The sequence below is a fragment of the Hipposideros armiger genome, unplaced genomic scaffold (genome assembly GCF_001890085.2).
Source record: "Hipposideros armiger isolate ML-2016 unplaced genomic scaffold, ASM189008v1 scaffold_18, whole genome shotgun sequence".
Lineage (NCBI taxonomy): Eukaryota > Metazoa > Chordata > Mammalia > Chiroptera > Hipposideridae > Hipposideros > Hipposideros armiger.
This window is the reverse complement of record NW_017731368.1, coordinates 3,885,001-3,906,962: the sequence shown is the minus strand read 5'-3', so window position 1 is coordinate 3,906,962 and position 21,962 is coordinate 3,885,001. Positions and strand designations below refer to the sequence as shown.

At 45.6% G+C, this 21,962-nt stretch overlaps 1 protein-coding gene across 3 annotated transcripts; it reads left to right on the top strand.

Moving 5' to 3' along the window:
• The first annotated feature begins 1,144 nt into the window (after window positions 1-1,144).
• Window positions 1,145-20,270, top strand: CCR9 (C-C motif chemokine receptor 9). Of its 3 annotated transcripts, XM_019632919.1 has the most exons (4): window positions 1,145-1,427; window positions 1,538-1,618; window positions 7,688-7,732; window positions 15,714-20,270. In XM_019632919.1, exons 3-4 carry the CDS (start codon window positions 7,712-7,714, stop codon window positions 16,797-16,799), a joined length of 1,107 nt encoding a protein of 368 aa, XP_019488464.1. In that variant the 5' UTR covers window positions 1,145-1,427; window positions 1,538-1,618; window positions 7,688-7,711; the 3' UTR covers window positions 16,800-20,270. The 3 variants fall into 3 exon arrangements, with proteins under 3 accessions (XP_019488464.1, XP_019488457.1, XP_019488472.1); XM_019632912.1 differs by lacking the exon at window positions 1,538-1,618; XM_019632927.1 differs by lacking the exons at window positions 1,145-1,427; window positions 1,538-1,618 and adding an exon at window positions 7,129-7,169.
• The last annotated feature ends 1,692 nt before the right edge of the window (window positions 20,271-21,962 follow it).

Here is a 21,962-nt window from a genome sequence, read left to right as displayed (position 1 = left end):
GATTCTCAGTCATGCACTGTTTTAGACACGATGCTCAACGAATGTGAGGCGAGGGAAGGGAACTCACTGCTCCCTCAAAGCTGCTGAATCAACCATCGCTTTCATTCTTACTGCTCACGATCTGGACCTGTCGTAGCGGGTAATCACCGGCCTTTCCTATTTAGGTGATGAATCAATCCATCTGCACCTGACACGTCCCTTTGTTCTGTCCAGATGGATAGTGATTGATGGGCCACATGTCTGGGGAGGCCCACCCTGCTGAAGCTCACCCCTGAATCCCCAGGATGAGAAAGATACCACAAAGAGGAACTCAGTCTCCATGGGACTGTGTTTGTTGATTTTTCCCCCAGAACAAATATAAAAAAGAGGCCTCTGTTACAATCACAACAAGGAACCAACTTGAGCCTTTTCTTTGCACCCAGAGAGGATACAACTGTGTCATGATCCAAGGCCCCACCATAGCTGTGGCCAGGAGGACTTCATCAGTGAGCCTCATTGAAAATAGAACATTCTGGGTGTTTAGCCTTTTGCAAAATTTCATCTAAGTACCCATAATTAACCAAATGAAACATGTTATCAGTGTTAATGTACCTGAAGCATAGTGGTCATGTCAAAATAAAACCTTACCACATTCGACCCCAATTTTAAGGTGTTTGTGGGCCTCCAACACTCCCTGTTCCTAGATAGGCGTCACATACATGACTTTCTAAAGTAGTGCCATTCAATGGAACGTACAGAGATCAGGGTCAGGGGCTATGTCTGCGCTGTCTCCTGCAGTAGCCATTCGCCACATGTGGCTCTTTCACACTTGAGATGTGGCTAGTGTGACTAAGGAACGAGTAACATTCGAATGAATTTTAATTTCAATAGGCATACGTGGCTGACAGCTACCGTATGGGACGGCACAGCTCTGTGGGTTTAGGTATATCTGTCAAGGCCAGAAAGGATTGCACGGGGACAGACAGCACTGGGGGTGACAATCTCACACAGAGCTGTTCAGACAATACCATCCAAAGAAACCTTATAACTGTGCCAGCATGACAAGGCTGAGCCCTCTCACCGGGGCTCTCTACTTCCCCATTCCCTGTGAGACGCTGTGCTGTCTAGAAAAAGACAGCGTTCTTAGCTAATCAGCCTGTACACGCATTTTCAAAGAAGACGGTTTTCCCTTAGCCAGCAGTTCTAGGCTTTTCATTTCTGTTCTAGGATTTCATTTCAAATCATCGACTCCATTGACTGCTAAAAGCTGCAGCTGGTGACTCCCCACTCCCCACCCCTCTGGAATGCCCCCGCCAGTGACAACGCAGACAGGGTGGCCTGGTTTCCTTTCTGGTGTGTATATGAGGTCGCTGCCTGCTCAGAAACTCAGAAGACTTGCCCCCTCATCTCAGGCAGACAGCTGGTGGGGTCATCTTCTCCTGGAGCCTGTGAGTATCACCCTTGCTCCTCCTCCTCCCCTGTCCCAGTGTCACCTGTGTCCTCAGCTGTGCTCTGCTACGATGGTTTCTAAAACCCAGGCTTTCACTCATATGTTCAGTAGTCATGGCACCAGGCACTTGGCTAGAAGATGCCAGGGAGGCAAAGACGAAGCAGGTCGTGGCCTGCCCAGGTTTCTTAGGTGAGTAATGAGACGCCCTCCCACCCACACACATGAAGTACAGATTCAGGGCAGTCTGTTCTGTGATTTGTATGTACTTTAAAGGAGGGATAAGTAGGTGCTGGGGACAAGTGACCAAGGAGGTGGCCAAGGGCAGGGGAAGTGAAGCCCACATGAGGTCCTAGGGTCTGAGAGGTTCCAGGACAACGGAATACTCAGCAGTCATCCAATCGGATGACATAGCTCCACGGTGACTTGGTATTAAAAGCGATCCAGGAGCGACTGCTAACCAGAAAGCAAGATAGTACATTGTGTAGTCTGATTTCCTTACCTGTGTTCATGTGTGTGTGTGTGTGTGTGTGTGTGTGTGTGTGTGTGTTACAGACAAAAATCGAGAAGGCGGTATCTCAGAAAGTTAACAAGTGGCCAAACTAGGAAAGAGGTGTTTGACTTTTATTTTCATTATATATGTCTGCTGTGGGGGGATTTTCTTTGTACGTTGTGAAAATACTCCTTTATAGTCAGAAAAAAAGCCAAGCTGCTTTATTTTAAATGACCCACCCAAGAATGCCGATTTGTCCTTTCGTTCCGAGCGAGCCCTTGCTCCATAGCCAGCCGGCACGGCTAGCGAGCTGTGCTGAGAGCCACGCTGGGCTGTGCAGCCGCAGGTAGTCTTTGAGAGCCTGTCTCTTTCCTCCCTCAGCTGAACAGACGAAAGCCAATCTGCCATTTCAGAGTTTGACAGCCTTTCTTCCAATATCTATCTGCGCTGAAGGCCCCTCATGTGCGCCCTGCTCCTAGGCTGGCACTGGGAGCCCCGGGGCCCAGGGTAGCGCCCTGAGGGTGGGGACTGGGTGGGCACCTGACCCTGTATCAAGCTGGACAGAGACCAAAGAGAGGACTCTGTTCCTGACTCACATTAGCGTCCAGTTCACTGAGCTACTCTGAGCTGCGGAGCCTGCGGACGTGGGGAGTTGCTACATCCACAGCAGCTCACTGCTGACTTTCATGTTGGTTACTTAAGGACAGTAGAGGATAGAAAAATAATGGTTGGATAGTAACGGATTCCAGGCTAACTTTTCTAATTGGCTCTTTCCACTTCTGGTGAACGAACAGCTCTCTTCTTACCTCCAAGGCCCCTGCAGACACCTCACACTTTCTGGCTTTCATGCCTTTGTTGATATGTTTCCCGACCCTGGAGCAATGTTTTCTCCTCTCATTGCATGTCCCCATGCTCTCCAGCCTTCAAGGGCCAGCAAAAACCTCACCTCCTCAATGCAGCCCTCCTGGGTTTTCCTCAGCCCTGGACAACATGACTTCCTTCTCCCAATTCCCAAAGCGCTTCCTAGCTTTTACCATTGTTAGTGTTTGCAGCCGTGATGAATCCTTTGCATTTGAATCTGAACTTCTGAGGACACAGGTCATACACTGCTTAAGCTAAGCAAGTATACCTGGTGTCAGGGTACATTAAATAAGTGAGCTATGGGATGAAGAATGTTCCCTTATTCTCACAAAGCTTTCTGCATCCTGTGAAGAGCATTCACGCACAGCATTGCGCTTAACCTTCCCAAAAAGCCCTTGGCGTGGGCTGGGCTATCACCTCCATTTGGGGCATGTCACTCCTTGCCAAGTTCCCATAGGCAGAAAGGGGTGAACCAAAGGGCAGATGGGGGCTTTCACTTCTGGTCCCTTGTGCTTTGCCTCACCTTACCCCACTGTGCTGCAAAACTGGAGGGTGGCTGCAGCCCCAACATGAGGCCACGTTGAACGGTGAGGGAGAGATTTGGGGTAGTGCTGAGTCAAACGCCAGTGTACTTCCAAAAGACCGTTGAGAGGTCCCTCGCTTTCAGTATGTTTTGTCATATGTGGGTTTTTCCCACCCCTCTGTTTCTCCCTCCTTCTCAGGGGCGAGAAGAAAATGAAAGCAAGCTCTGAGACTTTGCAATTTGTGGAATAAAATATTCAAAAAGCATTCTGACAAGGAGCAAGGAGGACTATATAGAAAGGCCGTCGGTGCTATCTTTAGATGGTGGGTCTAGGTTCGTTTTGACTCTTTGGCTCACTCCGAATTTTCTAGGAACCAGAAGCACATTTATTGTGGAAGGAAGATAAACCTTTGTAAAACCTTGATAAAAAGCTAGCGTAGGATTTCAAAGTTGCAAAGAGTAGCCTCAGGTAATTTAATTACTAGACTTGCTTTTTCATGCTAGTTGCTCTCCTGGCCAGCTGGAGTGGGCCTACCAGTTCCTCCTTTGGACGAGTTTTGCAAACATGTGTATGTATGGAATGGAAGATCACTGGGCTGCTGCTGCTTTTTTTTTTTTTTAAAGCTGACAAGTTATTTTTATGATAGCTCTTAAAATACAATTTCATAGGCAAAGTAAAACATTTAAATAGCTTACAAAACCTACAAAAAAATGAAAGTCTCACTTTCCTCTGGCCCTGTTGTTCAATCGTCTTCCAGAAAATGTTCCAGTAGTAATCAGCAGGGAGTCTATCAACCTTTGATGTATTTTTTTTTAATTGGGCAATTGGGGGATGGGAGCGCTGGAGAATTGGGGGAAGGGGAACAGACAAGTTGCTGTCCTTTTGTTCTTCAGTCTAGTTGTGGAGGACGTCGCTTCACTGGCCCAAGTTGGCACCATCATTGTGCTCGTCCCAGGTGAGGCAGATCAGTTGCCGGCTTCTGGACGGCTGCTCACTGTGGCTGCTGGCCGCTCACGCTGGCTGCTGGCTACACACAGTAGCCCATGGCAACCACTGCAGCAGGGGCTGCAGCCTCCCTGACGCCGGTGACTCACAGCAGCCCAGCTCCAGGTTGAGCTGTTGTTCAGCATCTTAGCTGTGGAGGGCAGTGTCACTGGCCCTCATATGTGGGATCCGAACCGGGGCCCTCTGGTGCCCCAAGCGAATTCTTAACCATCACGCCACTCGGCCGGCCCATCAACCTTTGATGTATTTTTGAAAAGCTCAAGCAACACAGTCTTCTACACTTTGCATTTTTACCTAATAACCTTGGCGACCTCCTTGTATCAGTGTGAGGTCTGTTTTATTCTATTTATTGACTACAGGTGATTTATTGAATAGATGTATCAGAATATTACCAATTCCTGGATATTTAGGTTGTTTGTTTTTTGTTCTGAAAAAAAGAAAAAGCTGTAACATACATCCCTGTCCATGTATCTTTATGTTCTTTTGTGAGAATACCAGTAGGGCGTGTCCCCAGCCGATGAAGTGCTTGCTGAGTCAGAGCTGTTGTGCTCTGTAAATTTTGACAGATCTGGCGTAACCCTCCGAAAAGGCCACACACATTTACACTGTCCACAGCAGCGTGGAGGTCTTTCCCCCAAACTCTTACCTACATTATCATCCATCCCTATTCTCAACCTAAAACTACATGTACCTAACCACAACCAAAGCCAGTCCTTCCTCCTTATGTGGTTTCTTTCTTTGGGAATGTCTGTTCTCAGATATGATCTGATTTATACTCAGTCCCTTTATGCAAGTACAAAAGAGGTGACAAGCCATGGGTACTAGACATATATGAAGTGTTTTCTAACAAATGTTCCCCAAACCAATCTCCCTATTCCCCAAAATGTAATAAAGTTAAATGAGCTGAGTTGGGAATCTTCCAAACTTAACTGGGCATTTAAAAAAAGACTTTATTTTTTTAGAGCATGATTCAGAAAAAAAAATAGAGAGAATGATAATGTTAATGGGCAATATGTAATTTTCGGTGAGATCTTTTGAGATGAAGTAACTATCCTATTCCTCATGAAATGTTCCCCCACAAATTTGAACATCCATTGGTGCTTTTCTAATTCCATGGTTCCTTCTATATTTATTAGTTGGCACCATAAGAACTTTTTCTTCTCATTTATTTTCATCAGTTTGGGTTCATGGACCCTCATTTAATTGAATGTGTTATAGTTATTGATATCATTAATTGTTTAGATGCTCAAATTGCCTCAGATTTGGCTAGTGGGGTCCCCCTCAAATTGGCTCCTACATTCTTTCGACAACTTCTCATGGTTCTTTGAACACGTCCTTGCTTTCTGGTGCAAAAAGCAGTTCCGGGTTCATCTTGTAGTTTTCCTGCCCAAGCTCCGGAATCACACATTTCTCCAAGGAGTCTTGGTTCCTTTTGGTGCAGAAAGGTAATTAGAAACCAAGATCTGGGCACTGGTTGCTCATTCCACTGCGTGTCACTACTTTTAGGTCCTCTCAGCAGAAAGAGACAGGAAATATGTAGGTGAAACACAAATACATACACACACAAATTATCTAACATCTAATCTTAAAATCATGAGTTCATGCTGAGCCCTCAATGCCCATAGAACAGCACAAGGCGCCCCAAGGCACTTTGGAGAAGCTGCTGGGAGGGAGGTTGCAAGAGAAAGTTCTGGCTGCCTTTCTCCTTGCCTGTTAATGGCCAGATATGACTGAGTAAAGAAAACCAGAAAGTTTTCATCAGATCTTGTTGCTTTTTTCTTTCTTCACTTTAACCACTTAATTGCAGTCCAACTATAGTCAACTGCAAATATTTAGAGTGCAGAATATCAGTTCTGACATATGTATACACTTATGAAACCATCACACAATCAACAGGGTGAACATGTTTATCACCCCCCAAGGCTTTCTTAGATGCCTCTGCACCCCTCCTGCCCTTTCATCTTGCCCTGTCCTCCCCTTCTCTCTCTCTCACCAAGAAACCACTGATCAGCTTTCTGTCACTATAGATTAGTTTGCATGTTCTAGAATTATATATAAGTGGAATCACATACTATGCACCTTTTTTGGGTCTGGTTTCTCTACTTCGCGTAATTATTTTGAGACCCATCCATGCAGCTGTGCATATCGGTCATTCACTCCTATTCCATTGTACGGATCGTCCACATTTTACTGGTCCATTCACTGTACTCAGTGGACATTTGGGCTGTTTCCAGCAGTTGGCTATTACAAACAAAGCTGCTATGAACATGCGTAGGTCAGTCTTTGTGTGGACATATGCTTGCATTTTTCTTAGGTAAATACTTAGGAGTGGGATGGTTAGATCCCATGGTGAGTGTATGTTTAACTTTTTAACAAACTGACAAATGGTTTTCCAAAGTGGTTGTACCACACATTATGTATTGAAAACCTATCAGACTTTCAGAAAAGCAGGGTGAGTCAGAACATTTTGTTCTGGAAAGGAAACCAACAGGTTAGGGATGGATTGATGAAGGAGAATGTTTTTTTCTAGAACCTGGGGGTGGGTGTGACACTGGACATTTTTCTTTGATATATACTCACTAGAGGTGTAAAAGGAAATGCTGGACTCAGGCACAGACTCCTTCTTTGAAGGTAGTCGAGCTGTTTGTTGTTCCCCTGGTCCTGTCGCGGGTGTGGGTTTTACAGAGATTCAAAAACGCATGAAAACAGCAGCTGAGATTGATTTCAGTCAGCTTGGAGGCCCTGTACATTAAGGAACTCCATTTTCTTTGGTAAACAAACCTAGGAATTCCTCTTCCTGCTACAGCCAGAGAAAACAGGGCCTATTATCCTTCCCTGAGCTTGTAAGCAGAGCACACAGGTAGGAGCTGGGGCGCTGGGCCCCTCTGGGACAGGGACCCCGATACTGACAGATGCCACCACACCCTCAAGCTCTTGCCACCTGGTTACCCAGAGGCCCTTCCCCTGCCGAGTCTGGGCCAGAGTATCCCCAAGTCACACACTCACCTGTCATCTTTAGGAGTTTCTTGGTTGATAAAACGTGCACGTGTGGTCGGGGTTGGGGGGTGGGGGGATTCAGCAAAACAGACCCTGAGAGAGAAGTTGAATCAAGAGAAAACAAGCTAATGGATAAAGGACATGCTGAGGAAATGTCAAAGCCCCAAAAGGCCCTTAGAGGAGCGGTTTCTCTCATTTCTATGTGAACAACCAAGGTGATTTTGGAATCTAGAATATGTGACATTTGCCTAACATGGACCCCAACTCTTGCTTGGGATTTTTTTTCCCACAAGAACAGCTTGAACATGTAATCTCCATCTTTAGGTGTTTATAACTGTTCATTTACAAGTCCTCTTTTTTATTTTTGCCTTCTCTTTCTAGAAGCAAGCTTACATCAGACCTGCCATGACACCCACAGAATTCACAGTGAGTACAGTTACACACCTCAGGCTCCTTGAAAAGCACTCTCATCTTTTTTGGGGTGTGGGAAGGAATCTGTTGTGGGGGAAGGATTTCTCTGAGAGATTTCCTGGGGTGAGATCTCTGCTGAGCAGCATTGCATACAGGAGGTCGATGCCCAGCAGAGAGCTTTGCAAACATGAAGAGCCAGAAGCGCTTTGGGGTATGTTGTGAAGATAGAGGAACATGCTAGTTTAGATTTTATTAATAGGTAAGGGGTTTTATGATCTTTAACTAGGATGAGCTTCTCTGGGCTGAGGAAACCACAAGGTGGCCTCTGGTGCTCCACACTGTATCGGAAAAGTGGAGGTCGGGGACCTGACAGCCACTTTGCCTGGGTTCCCTGACTATGGGACTCTGTTTTGTCTTGGTCAGTTTGACAACATCAGAACGTAGAGAGTAGGGCTTTGGGTCATGAGGGATTAAAAGTGCCCCAGCTTGGGGTGAAGGTAAAAGGATTAGAAAGTACAAATTAGTAGCCACAATATTGCCAGGGGGATATGAAAGACAGTTTGGGGAATATAATTTATAATGTTTTAAAGATTTTTTAGGGTGTCAGATGGGCACTTGTCTTACTAGGGAGACCATTTCATAGACTGTAGATGCCTGACTACTGTGCTGTACACCTGAAGTTGAAGCTGAATAATACTGAATGTCAACTATTTTATATATAGATATAATAGGATGTGGAGTACAGCATAGGGAAGAGAGTCAATGGAATTGTAACGGCTATATACAATGTCAGAGGGGTAGTAGATTGGGGGAGGGGGTATCACTTTGCAAGGGACGTAAACGTCTATTATATTATTTTGTACACCTGAAACTTAAAAAAAAAAAAAAAAAGAAGGCCCAAGTTTGTCTCTGGCCTTGACCCTCCCCCAGTGGCTGAGGGCTGTGGGCAGTACATTCCAATCCCTGGGTCTGTCTCTTCTTCTCTAAGATGAAGACATTGAACCCAGAGGTCTCTAAGATCGTAAAATCATTCTAAAACCTGCTGAGGATTCAAAAAACGGAAACAAAAACCTACATGAGAAGAAGGCAGCCCATGTTGCGGAATTCTGGGCTGGACATGGGCAAGCTGTTACATTCTCTCATTTACTTGGATGTCTGATCATAATGTACTTTTTTCTTGATCAAAATGCTAAAAAATCATCCAAAATAAATGATATAAGTCCCTAAATTAAGTAGCCTCTTGGGCGTGACACAGCTGTTCCCCACTGCCACCCTGGAAAGGACACCTCTGAGCTGGGAAGCAGGCATCAGGGCCTTACGTGCACACAGGCAAACCACATGCCCACTGACATCACCCCGTCCCATTGGCTGGCCTGACTTAGGAGCTGTGGACCTTTTCTAATGTCTTGCTCCATTTTTATCTCCATTATTGAAGTGAATGGTGTCCTTTGGAAGTGGTTTCCTTGCCTGGCATGTAGATGGTGCTCAGGAAATATTGTTGAATGAATGAACAAGTTATATTAGTTATTGCCCAAGAGAGACATAAAGAGCTAATGTGCCTCAGGCCTGGGATGAGCATGCCACTCTCTCAGTCTGGGCAGGGATTGAGATGGTTGTATTTTCATAAAAACACCATCCACGTCCAGGCCCTTCCCTACCCTCACAAATCACCACTCCTCACAGCAGAAGAAAAATCGAGAACTAGCTCAGACTGCAGCTAATCAGTAGGACAGGTTGCAAATAGTGGTCTAGCTTTGGTAAATACCTCATTTTTTCCTAAGAGGGTCTGAGAACAACACAGTGAAGAAATACAGGAAGAGAAACCTTTGGTAAGAGTATTTCTAGACATTTTAATAAAATAGGAAAGAATGGGTCAGCCTCTTCAGACAGCAGGGCTGGGACATTTTTCTATCAACAAAAGTACGCTTTCAATCTCTGCTGGCCTCACATTCCATAACACATTGGAAGCACTTTACAAGGACATAAACAACAGAATCGGGGGAGGGGGGAAGGAACATAAATTAAAACAAAGTCAGATAAGGTAGATAGAATAAGTAGAAAAGACCAAGAGGAGTTAGAACTTGGATTTTTAGCCTAAAGTGGTGCTCTCCAGTGAGGTCACCATAAGCTGTGTGGAGCTGTTGAGCACTTGACATGTGGCTGCTTCAACTGAAATGTCCTGTGAGTGCAAAATACACTCAGTTTGAAAACTGTAATCTAAAACAATATCTCAATAAATTTTATACTGCTTACATAATGAAATAATAATATTTTAGATATATCAGGTTTACATAAAATACATTATGAAGTGATTCCACCTGTTTCTTTTTATTTCTTTAATGTGGCTACTAGAAAATGCAAACTTAACCTGTGGTTTGCATTATATTTTTGTCCAACAACTCTGGTCTAAAGGGTCTTGTTCGGTTTCTATAATTGGGCTACAAGTTTGGCTGAGGCTCCCAGTTAAAAAGGGAATCTATAGAAAAAGAGATCCAAGATGGCAGAGTAGATCAACACTGTGCCTGCTTCCTTCCACGAACATATTAAAATTACAACTAAATTATAGAACAATCAACCTGGAGAACCATCTGAAGACACTGGGACAGAATTTTATAACTGAGGATATAAAGAAGCAGCCACATTAAGACTGGTAGGAGGGGTGGAGACATGAAACAGGCTGGCTCCAAACCTCCGAGTGGCAGTTGAGAATTGGGAGGGATATCTCAGCCGCGGAGGAGCCCCCCAGAGGAGGGATAGGTCCCAGCCCACACTGGCTTCCTTAGCCCGGAGTACTGGTGCTGGGAAGAGGCGCCCCCACAACATCTGGCTGTGAAAAACTGGAGATTCTGACCATCCATGTGGGACAGAAGGCGACAGGAAACCCAGGCATTCTCTTAAATGGCCCTTGTACAGATTCTCTCACTCCCAGGCACTCACCTTGGGTTCCAGCAGAGGGACAGTAATTCAGGGGGTGTTGGAGACATACAGGGGGCAGACTGAGTTGTGTTGCTATGGGTTGAGGGCTGGAAGACAGTTGCCATTTTCCTGTTAGGAGGTTGTTCTCCTGTGCAGTGGGCAGGCAGGCGCCATCTTTCCTGTGTTGAGCCCGCCCCCACAGGCCAAATCTGAATCTGATTGGCCTGGTGAGCTCCGCTGCTCTGCCCTGCTGACTCAGCTGGGATCCTGCCTCACCCAAAGTTTGCACAGCTGGAGGCACTTTCTCCGCAAGCAGCAAGCAGCCCCACCTGCATTGTACTTTTTCTTGGAAAGTTATCTGAGTCCACTGGCCCCAGGTGGATGGCAACTGGCCTCAGTGTGCTCTGAGACCTTTGCTGAATAGCTCCAGGCTCAGCACTGGCACCAAACCAGAGTCTACATTAACCTGGTGACCACAACTCTTCCCAATCTAGTGACTCCCTGAGACCTTGCCTCACCCAGCTCTCACGAGGCTTTATCAGTGGCGGAACCTTATGGGATCTGGCAGGTGGCAGCAGGCCTTGGGGTGTCCTGGCTTTTTGTGCAGCTACCCCAGACCCAGTACTGGTGGTAGACATCCTTATTTCGCAGCGTGGTCTCTCACACATGCCTCCAACTTTAGCACAGGCAGTGAACAACTACTGATCGCTTTGTAGATCCTACCAGGTAGTCCCCAGCTGGTCATAGGCAGTGGGTAACCTGGGCCTGCAGCAAAGCCCCTCCCAAGATGCCCCAGAACCAACATACTTGGAAGTTGGCTTCAGACCACAGCTGCACGCCACCCAATTAGCCCTTCAAGTGGCACACACAAAGGGCAGTCTCAGCAGGCACCAGAGCCCGCTGGGGCAAATTCCACTCAGTGTGGTAAGCCCCCCGCACAGCAGCATATAAGCTGTGGACATGGCCAAACCCCATAGCCAACCAGCCTGAGGATTAATCCCACTCACTGATGTGCCAATAGCAATCAAGGCTCAACTATAACAGGATGGCACACACAACCCACAGAAGGGACACTCCAGGAGCACCCAGAGCAGGTGACCAGGGAGACTATGCTAGGGCCCCACAGGGCACCTACTGCATAAGGCCACCCGGCCAAGACTGGGAGACATAGCAGATCTACTTAATACCTAGAAACAAACACAGAGAGGCAGCCACGGTGAGTAAACAAAGAAATGCATCCCAAATGAAATAACAGGAGAAAACTCCAGAAAAAGAACTCAAAACGAAATGGAGACAAATAACCTACCAGATACAGAGTTCAAAAGATTGGTAATAAAGATGCTTAAGGAACTTATTGAAAATTATATGGAATCTAAAGAAAAAAACAAACAAAACAAAACAACAAAAACAGGGAATCTTGATCAGTCGTAAAATTCACGTTTCATGAGAATAAAACCCTGTAGGTGTCCTTCAGGAGATATGAAGCTTCACTGCTCTTTTGTATTTAAATGCCAAAGAAATGTTGAGGGTAGATATTAGTGAGAAGGACACAGCTGTATGAACAAGGCCCTTGAGGATCTGTTCTCCGTGTGGGAGAGAGTGGTCTGCCCGGGGAGCTCCTTAGATCCCACCTCAATGCACATCCCAGGAATAAAGCTAGGGCAACTGGTGGGAATTAAGTCTACGGAGTGCTCAAACCAGAAGGCTCCACTGTGTGCTCTTGGACAGAACATGGATAAAAACATGGAGTGGATTTCAGAGCCTTCCACTAATCCTCTCTTGAGATCCTTTTTGGAGTGACCCCAGGCTTTGAGAACAGCCTCTGTCGTTAGCTTCTTCAGCAAGAGTCGTGTCTCTAGGACACAACTCAGAAGAGGGAGGATGGAATAACATCTTCGCAACCTCAGAATTTCTCATGGAAGCCTGGAGTCCCTCATCTGAAAGAAAGGCCTGCCCCTACCTGGAAGCTCAAGGATTAAACATATGCATGTAATGTGCTCAGCACTGGTTCTGACAAGCACTAGGTACTCCAACAGTAGTGGATAAGTACATTGGTAACTATTGACGCGACTTTTGCTGGGAGATTTTCAAAGGATTCTGTGTCTACGATCCAAAGGCTATTTATCCACTGGGCACACACACAGTTATAAGTGTAGTCCCAACAGGGGTGAGACATCTTTGTCCAGGATTCCCCAGCCTGGGATGCCAACTCTTGCTCTGTTATGTTCATAAAGATGGCTAAAGCTTTGAACTTGTAACGATGATATAGGCTTATATTGTTATCCACATCAAATGCAGTCTTGTCAAAATTTATACAAATCCAGGTTTTTTTTTGTGTGTGTGTGTGTGAATCGAATGGCTTTTAAAATATGCCTGGGAAGTCCCTAACTAAATATAATTCTATGCTGAAGAGTTGATTCTTCCAACCCTCACCCAACAAGGAAACACACTCCCTGTGCTTCAAGTGGGACACGTGTCCTCATTCTGGGACTCATCTTGGGGAGTGGTGGTCATAAGCCCACTCACCGGGCAGTGGAGAAAGCTGGGTCTCCTGGGACAGTGGGACTGCTTGAGGTCCCCTCTGTGAGATTCTCTGGGTTGCATCTGTGAACGGGGATGTTGTTTGTCTCCTTATCTCACAGCATTGTGCCCAGATTCATGTGAAAGTCTATTGAAGCTATTTTGCCCCAAAATGTAAAAACAAACAAAAACAAAACCTCTAAGAAAGCAGTTTCATGCTTACTCATCATCATGTGGATTCACAGTTTACACCAGCTGGTCTGCATGGTTTTACTGACTTTCCTCCAAAATGTCACCCTCCCCAAATCTTCACTAAAATATGTGTCGCCCATGAGGTCTGTCCTCCCAAGAGACTGGCTTTCCAGACAATGGCCAAAGCTGGAAGGGAAATCTGTAAATGTAAACTGAGAATGGATCCATCCGGCCTAAGGAGGAAGCACATAAAAAACAGTGAGTTTTCCTCAGCTCTTCCCAACCCTGGGCCATTTCTAGCTGCCTGGTCCTGAAGAGCTGTCTCCTGGATCCAATCCCCTGGGGTCTCTTTCTCTTCAGTAGGACTTTCTCTTGGTCACATAGTAGATAGAGATGGAGTCAGGACTAGATTCCAGATTTTCCTACTGGTAGTCCACGTTACCGTGGGTGTCCTCCCTGGGGTCCTGCTGGTATCGTCTGCCAGCCCAGGCCCAAGTGGAATTGATGCATCTCCTTGGCTCTTGGTGTGAGCTCCAGGCTTCAGGAGACAACAGCCTTCTGACATCTACTGTTCTTTATCAGTCAACTCAGTGTGTCTTAGCATCTTACTAAGCACTCCACAAACACATACAATGGGTTTCATGCTCAAATAAGTTTAGGAAACATTGTTGAACAAAATTCAACAGGTTTGAAGGACTTAGCAGAACCTTTATTGTTCTAATGTGCAGTTAAAATAAAACAAGTTCTGCAGGGCTTTTCAGAGCCTTTAATATGCTTATGAGTATTGTGAATTTTAAAGAAGGTGATATAGTATGCAGAGATTCCAACCATTTCACCAGTAGTGTTCCAAACGTGGTTTGGGAAGTGCTGGTTGAAGCTATTAGAAATAGGTGGAAATTACAACATGTATAGATGGGGAGAACCTGGCTAACAGAAGTCTGGCAGAGGATATTTTATTATTTCAATATGATGAGTTAAATATATAAACTAAATATTTAGATGTAAATATTTAATATTTAAAACAAAATAAAAACCTATTATGGATTTGAGATTACTTCTAGTCCAAATGCACCCCGATGAACAGCTGTTGCATTTGCCTGAGGAGAAATAAAGGTAGAGATGAGATTTGACAAGGAATGTGCCTCAGGGCATGGGAGCAAGAGTTGGTGGTCCCTAGTGGAATTTGGGGGCCCCACTGGGAGTTCTGGGAAGGGACTGATGGGAAGTGAGAGCGTTTGAAGGTATGTGAGTGGAGCCTTTGGAACATGGCAGATGTGGGACTGTGTCTCTCCTCCATCCCGGCAGCCCTCTCTTCCCTCCCTCCTGTCCCAGATTTGACTCAAGGGTTCATGTCTCAGGGTTCTGAGTGTCACCCCTTATGTCCTCTTCCTCTAGCAGAGGTTCTAGGATGACTTCTGAGCTTCTGAGCCAGGAAGCCACCAAAACTGTAATGAGGGGTGTGTGTGTGCGCGCATGCGTGCATTGTGATGGTGTGTGTGCATGTGTCTAAATAGTGTGCACGTGTGTGTATGTGAATATGTGTGCATACATATGTGCATGTGAGCTTGTGTGTAGGCATGTTTGTGCATATGTGTGTGTGCGCGCACGAATCTATGCATGAACTGTGTGTGTGCTTGTATGTGTGTGCTTGTGAGCGTCAGCTTCATGGGCATTTTCCCTGTACAGTTGCCCAGGGCCCTGTACTTAGAAGGGCCACTTGCTTCATTTAATTCTTAACAAATTTAGAACAAGGAATCCTGAAAATTAGGTAGCCCATCCTGGTGCTTGTGTATGTGCACATATGTGAGAGTGTGTGCATGTGTGTGTGCACATGCGAGTGTTTGTGTGTATGTAGGTGCTTCTGGAGCAGAGGACCCATAGCTTTCAGAAAACTCAGAGGGATCTATACCCCCAGAAACATTTAAGAACTGCTGAGGACCTTTTTGGGAGGGGAGAACAGAGAGAAGTGATGGTCAGAATCATTCACAGTCTGATAAAAGTTTGTGCCCATCAGTGGTCCTACTCCACTTGCCATGTGTCCTATAATTATTCACTCTCTTGTATGTACCCTCCATGTATAGGCAAGTTCCATGAGAGCAGGAACCGTGTCCAACTTATTCACTACTGTATCTTTAGCACGTACACAGTACCTGACATATTGTAGGTGCTCAATAAACTTTTGTTGGAGAAATAAATGTATTATAATCTAAGCAGATACTCCCAGAATTCCTACTTTCTACACATACATTTTTTTTGTCTTATCATAGACTTTTGGGATTGGAAGTGTCAAGTGGTCTATGCCTCTGCCATCAAGCAGGCCCTCCAAAAGATTGTCCTTGATCTAATGCTGTGTCGTGTCTCCTTGTAGGGTTTTGTCCCTAACCTGTCTGATGACTACAACTATGACTCCACATCTTTCATAGATGACTATGTGAACAACTTCACAGACTTCTTCTGTAAGAAAAACAATGTTAGGCAGTTTGCAAGCCACTTCCTCCCACCGTTGTACTGGCTGGTGTTCATCATGGGTACCATAGGCAACAGCCTCGTCATCCTTGTCTACTGGTACTGCACACGAGTGAAGACCATGACCGACATGTTCCTATTGAATCTGGCCATCGCTGACCTTCTCTTTCTCGTCACTCTTCCCTTTTGGGCCATCGCTGCTGCTGACCAGTGGAAATTCCAAACCTTCATGTGCAAAGTGATCAACAGCATGTACAAGATGAACTTCTACAGCTGTGTGCTACTGATCATGTGCATCAGTGTGGACAGGTACATCGCCATCGGCCAGGCCATGAAGGCGCAGACCTGGAGGCAGAAAAGGCTTCTGTACAGCAAAATGGTTTGTGTGACTGTCTGGGTGGCAGCGGCCATACTCTGCATTCCAGAAATCCTGTACAGCCAAACCAAGAAGGAATCTGACATTACCATCTGCACCATGGTTTACCCTCATGATGAGAGTACCAAACTGAAGTCAGCTGTCTTGACCCTGAAGGTCATCCTGGGGTTCTTCCTTCCCGTTGTGGTCATGGTTTGCTGCTACACCATCATCATTCACACTCTGACCCAAGCCAAGAAGTCGTCCAAGCACAAGGCCCTAAGGGTGACCATCGCTGTCCTTACTGTCTTCGTCTTATCTCAGTTACCCTACAACTGCGTTCTGTTGGTGCAGACCATTGATGCCTACATCAACTTCATCTCCAACTGTGCCATTTCCACCAACATTGACATCTGCCTCCAGGTCACTCAAACCATTGCCTTTTTCCACAGCTGCCTGAACCCTGTCCTCTACGTTTTTGTGGGGGAGAGATTCCGCCGGGATCTTGTGAAAACCCTGAAGCACCTGGGTTGCATCACCCAGGCTCAGTGGGTCTCCTTCACAAGGAGAGAGGGTAGCTTGAAGCTGTCATCTACGTTGCTGCAGACGACCTCAGGAGCTCTCTCCCTCTGAGGGGTCTTCTGTCTGAGGTGAATGGTCCTTTTGGAAGTAACAAGAAATATAGAAACAGCTTCCCAACCAATGGAACCCATGGGAAACCAAAGAAGAAAACGGAAGTGAGGAAGAGAAAAAGAAAAACAAGAAAAACCCAGAAAGGGATCAATTTAAACGTTATTGCTTTGAGTCAGAATTTGCCAAGCTAGAGTTCTCAAACTGACTGGCTATGACAGAGACTGTTGACTGGCTCCTGGCTGCAATGCCTGGAATTTTCAGAGGCCTAATGGCAGACCACCCCAGTGTCACCTGCCCGGGCATCAATGCAGCTGACCTCTGGAGGAGGTGTCTGAGCTTCTCAGTGCACTGAGAATTGCTGTGGTTTTAGTTCTGTGCCACCCCTTCCAAAAGGAAACACAGAAGCATTGGCCACTCTGTATAGTCCACAAAAGCACAAAGTTTCATGAAAACTTCCATCTTTGGGGTATTCCTACCCTGGTTTGGGGGCTGATACCCATGCCAGCTCTTATAGGTTCTTGATCTAGAGTCATTCCAAACAACCTCAGATCTAATTCTCCTCTGGTCTCCTTGATCTGTTCTGGGCCAGGGAGGGTCTTTTTCCCGTTTTGAAACTCTCTGCAGGACTTAGTCAGTGAGCGCCTAGGCAACCCACCATAGCAGCAGTCATCCAGATTCTGGTGGCTTCCACTATTTTGGTGCCCTGTGATTCCATGTCTGGCTGCAGGGTTGACCTGGGCGAGGATTCAGCTTGTCCACTGGTGTTGTGGAAGTGGTCCTCTCAGCCTGTGCAGGGAGACTGAGAATCTGAATTGGAGGAACCAGCCCTGGAACCCTGACACTGGGGTGCACTTGCTCTGCCGAGTGGCTTTGGTGATGGTCCATTTCGCTACCTATACAATGGGTTGGTACTATCGGCCCTCTTGTTTTTGAGGCTGCTGGAAGGACATTTGCCTCCATGCGTCTCCTTTCTTACTGTATAGTGTTAGCATGTTTAAAAGCTTTTAAAAAAAGTAATAGAATTCTTTGTTTTTTGCTTTGTGTCTTTCTTTTAGCTTTGGCAAATTTATCACATTTGAAAACATTTCTTATTAGAAAAGAATTTTTGTAATATACATTTAAAAATATCCATGACCGGTCACTTTCTTCACCCTGTCTCTATATTTTAACTAGGTACACAATTACAGATCAAATAGCCATATATAGAGAGTAAGAGACTGGGATAGGGAAGTGAAATCTCCAAAGTACCTTGAAAGCATCTTGGCTGACCAGGTTTTACCTCTCCTTCGGTCAAACTGACCTCCAAGTTTTCCCAGTTAGCCCAGTGGAATTTCCAAGGAGGACCATTGGAGCAGCACCGTGAACCTGTGGCTCTCGAGGAAGCATTTGATTTTCCCAATGTGCTGTGAATTTCTGTGGTTTCATTTCCCAGGCCTTCCCTTCCAAAGGGGATATGAAAGCACTGGACTCGACCACATCCTCCTCCTTCTCCTGCCCACTTCTGAACTACATGTTAGTGAGACAGAGAGCAGAAAATGGGCAGGTGAACAAGAGGATGATGCAAAGGCGTCACTACCCCATCCCAGGTGTGGGCAGTTGGGGGCAAATAAGCATTAACCTGGGACCAGCACATCAACATGGACCCCAGAACCACAAGCGCTGCCTACAGTCAAGGGGAGCAAGTCTTCTCCAAGGTCAGAAAACAGACAGCGCCGTCCGTATGGCCACCGTTTCCAGGAGAAGACCCAGAGATCACTTGGGGAACATGGACGTTTGAGCAATATGCATGAGCCAAACCTAAATCACACTGTACAGTTATGTGGAAAGGTCACCACTGAGTTTGGCTTTTCCATTCAGTGCCCTCTTGATACTGCGGTGCTAGCACCATGTGTCATGGGGGTTCCAGTGGAGATGAGGATGAGGGGAGGGATGGAAAGAGGAAGGGTGAGCCACGGTTGTGTCTGTAGAGTCTACTCTCAGTCTAGAGTTACTTAAATGACAATATGATGGAGTCTTAGTGGGAGTTTAGAGGTAAATATGACTTTGGCCAACGTACATTAGTTGAAAAAAAAGAGCCAGGAGCTCCATCTTGCCCCTCTCTGATTTTTAAGAAAGGCGATGTGGGGACACCACAAGAACCACGAGCCCTGCATTGCACCCTAATGCACATGATCATGTGTGGTTCCAAGGGCTTCCTTTAGTGCCCGACTGTCACTATTGGACTGTCCCAGCCCTAACACAGCTTCCAAGCAGGAGTCAAGACATGCTATAACTGTATTATATTTTAAAGATTTTAAGCATCTTTTGTTGGCAAATTGTCTTAGCTTTTAAGTGATTGCATACATAGGACCATTTTACATTCAAATTAAACTAGGTTTCAGTAACATATTTCTCTTAGGATAAAAATGTTGGAAAAGTCAACATGGGGAAATCCATGAGGAAGCTGTGAGTCACTCAACATTTCTAGAATATATGCTGTGTGCGTACTTTTAAAAATAAAGATAAAAGGAGCTATTAAATACAATTACATTTTACTAGAACTCTATAAATCAGAAAAATGAAGAAACTGAATGAAATATGATGTTTTCATTACAGAAGAAGAAACTGGTGTCTTTTTTTTAACCAAAAAACTTTTAACTAATTTTAAGTCGACACATCACAACATGCATATTCAAGTGGGGATTGCTGTTTTGAAGTGGTCAACTTGAATGACTAGAAATTTGGCCTTTTGTAATTGTCTCTCAGGATTACAGAATACTCATTCATTCTTTCATTTATTCGGCAAACATTTGTACCATGAACCTTTCTACTCACTGAGGTGAGAATTGTCCTTTCCGTCAAGGTGCTTATATTCTAGCAAAGTGGAAAAGCCAAGTGCCACATGGACTCAGGTATCAGAGGAAGGTATAGAAGGCTCTGTCAGGCGATACCCCTTGGCTTAGAATCATGAAGCTGGTGTCCTTGTATGGCTTATCAACTGGTGTGTGGACAGTTCCCAGGACAAGCCTCTCAAGTGGCAGCCTCTTTGGGTAAGCTCTTGGACAAACAGCTCTGCATGTGTTCCTGATCTGGCGTACGTGCCAAACACACTCCACACACAATGCCTTGTATGTAGTAGACACAATATGTTATACTAATGAATTTATTAAAGTCTAAAATTAGTCATGTCTCAAGTTTGTACTTCACGTATCAGAAATCAGCTGCAAGAAAACTTTGAAAAAATAAAGACTGACAACTTTGAGCAATGGGACATTATGTCCTTTGGGTAGTAATGCCGCCCTGTTACCTATAGGCAGCCTGAGAGGAGCTGGTTGTCAGTGCCTTCCCAGGCCTGGTGAGGGCTCAGACTGCTGCCTGCCAACACCTGAGACAGAGCTGTGTCAGCCACTTCACAAAGCCTATAGCCCCCGTCTCAGGATGTTTTTATTTTTAATTTTTTTAAAGATTTTATTGGGGAATTGGGGGGAGGGGAACAGCGTTGGGGAATTAGGGAAGGGGAACAGACAGGTAGACAAATTGCTGTTTTGTTCTTCAGTCTAGTTGTGGAGGACATCGCTTCACTGGCCCATGTTGGTATGATCATTGTGCTCTTCCTGGGTGAGGCAATCGGTTGCCGGTCACTGATTGGCCTCTCAAAGTGGCTCCCGGCAGCTCATACCGGCTACCAGCCACTCTCACTGGCTGCCAGCTACTCACATAGCTCACAGCAGCCCACTGCAGCCCTGCTGCAGCCTACGGCCGCTGGCGACTCACAGCAGCCCAGCTCCAGGTCGAACTGTTGTTCATCATCTTAGCTGTAGAGGGGACAGCATCACTGGCCCTCAATGTGGGATCTGAACCGCAGCCCTGCTGCTCAGAGCCGGGGCTCCCAAGCGAGCTCTTAACCAGCTGAGCCACTCGGCCAGCCCAGGATGTTTTAAAATGAATAAAATATGTAGGATTCAAACAGAAACCAATTATATTGAAATATAATTCTCTAGATATTAAAAGATTTATGGACTAATAATACATGCATCTCTGTGTTAATGCATTAAATAAAATCTACCAGCAGGTTTACTGACAGTTGTCATTTCAGAGTGGAGATGAGCATAAGTGATATTTTGAGTCTGCAACAGCTGTCATCTAATAAGAAAATATCTGTCATTTCCACTGGTGACAAAGCCACAGGTCTTGCTAATGCTAGTGTGGCATGTTGTCTATATTCAGAACTCAGGGAGGACCTAAATTTTAGTTAGAAGTTAAAAGAAAGAGGCTGTTTTGCCCCTATCCAACTTTGTTGATCTTCTGAATTCTGCTTAGGAACCCATGTTTAACCTGATCTCCCCCAGCCTATGTCTCTTGGTACCAAACTCATATTTCTCTAATTCTTAAATTTTGGACATGCATGGAACTATTTTGGAGTTGGGGAAGGGGATGTTTTTCCATTTACAAATGGCCTGCCAGGGAACAACATGTCTCTTGAATACAAATCAAAGTCATTCAAAATTTGTGGTTGTTAAGGTTTTACCTGTAGAAGTTTCATACCAGGGGGATCGTTTAGAAATGTCTTCCTCTCTGAGAATGAAACTTCCATCACTGCATCCCAGGGGTTGGGCCAACAAATTGATAGAGAAGTCCAAGTTCCAAGACCTAAGGGCCGCTGGTAGAGTTAAATTAGGAGGAAGATCCATTAGCACATTTTACCCTTTCCTCAAATTGTAACCAAAGTGGGGGGCACAGCAGCCATCATCAATGACTTTCTTGGCAGGGTCCATGGATCACTTCTGCCGGCGTCGCCTGGCAGACCTGTGAATGAACCAGATCTGATCAACCAGCGTTGATATGGGCGGTGCCCATGACTCTGCCTTTTAATAGGCCACCAGGTAACCAAAATAAGAGAACTTTCTTCTGAAAAACTCTTTGGTACTTGCTTTATATGAACTGACACTAAATGAACAGTTTGATTCTGGAGCAAGAATGAGCCCTGGGTCAGTTGGGATTCTCCTGACAGCCTGATGGCTGAAGCCTTGGTAACCGACGAGGCTCTAGGGCTGGTCCGACAAGGCTTCTGGCTCCCTGCCCCTCTTCCACTGGTCATCTTGGGGCATGGACACACGGTCCTCTTTCTGAGAACACCCAACCATTCTGTGGGGACCCTTGCTGGTGGAGAAGGGCTGTCTTTAC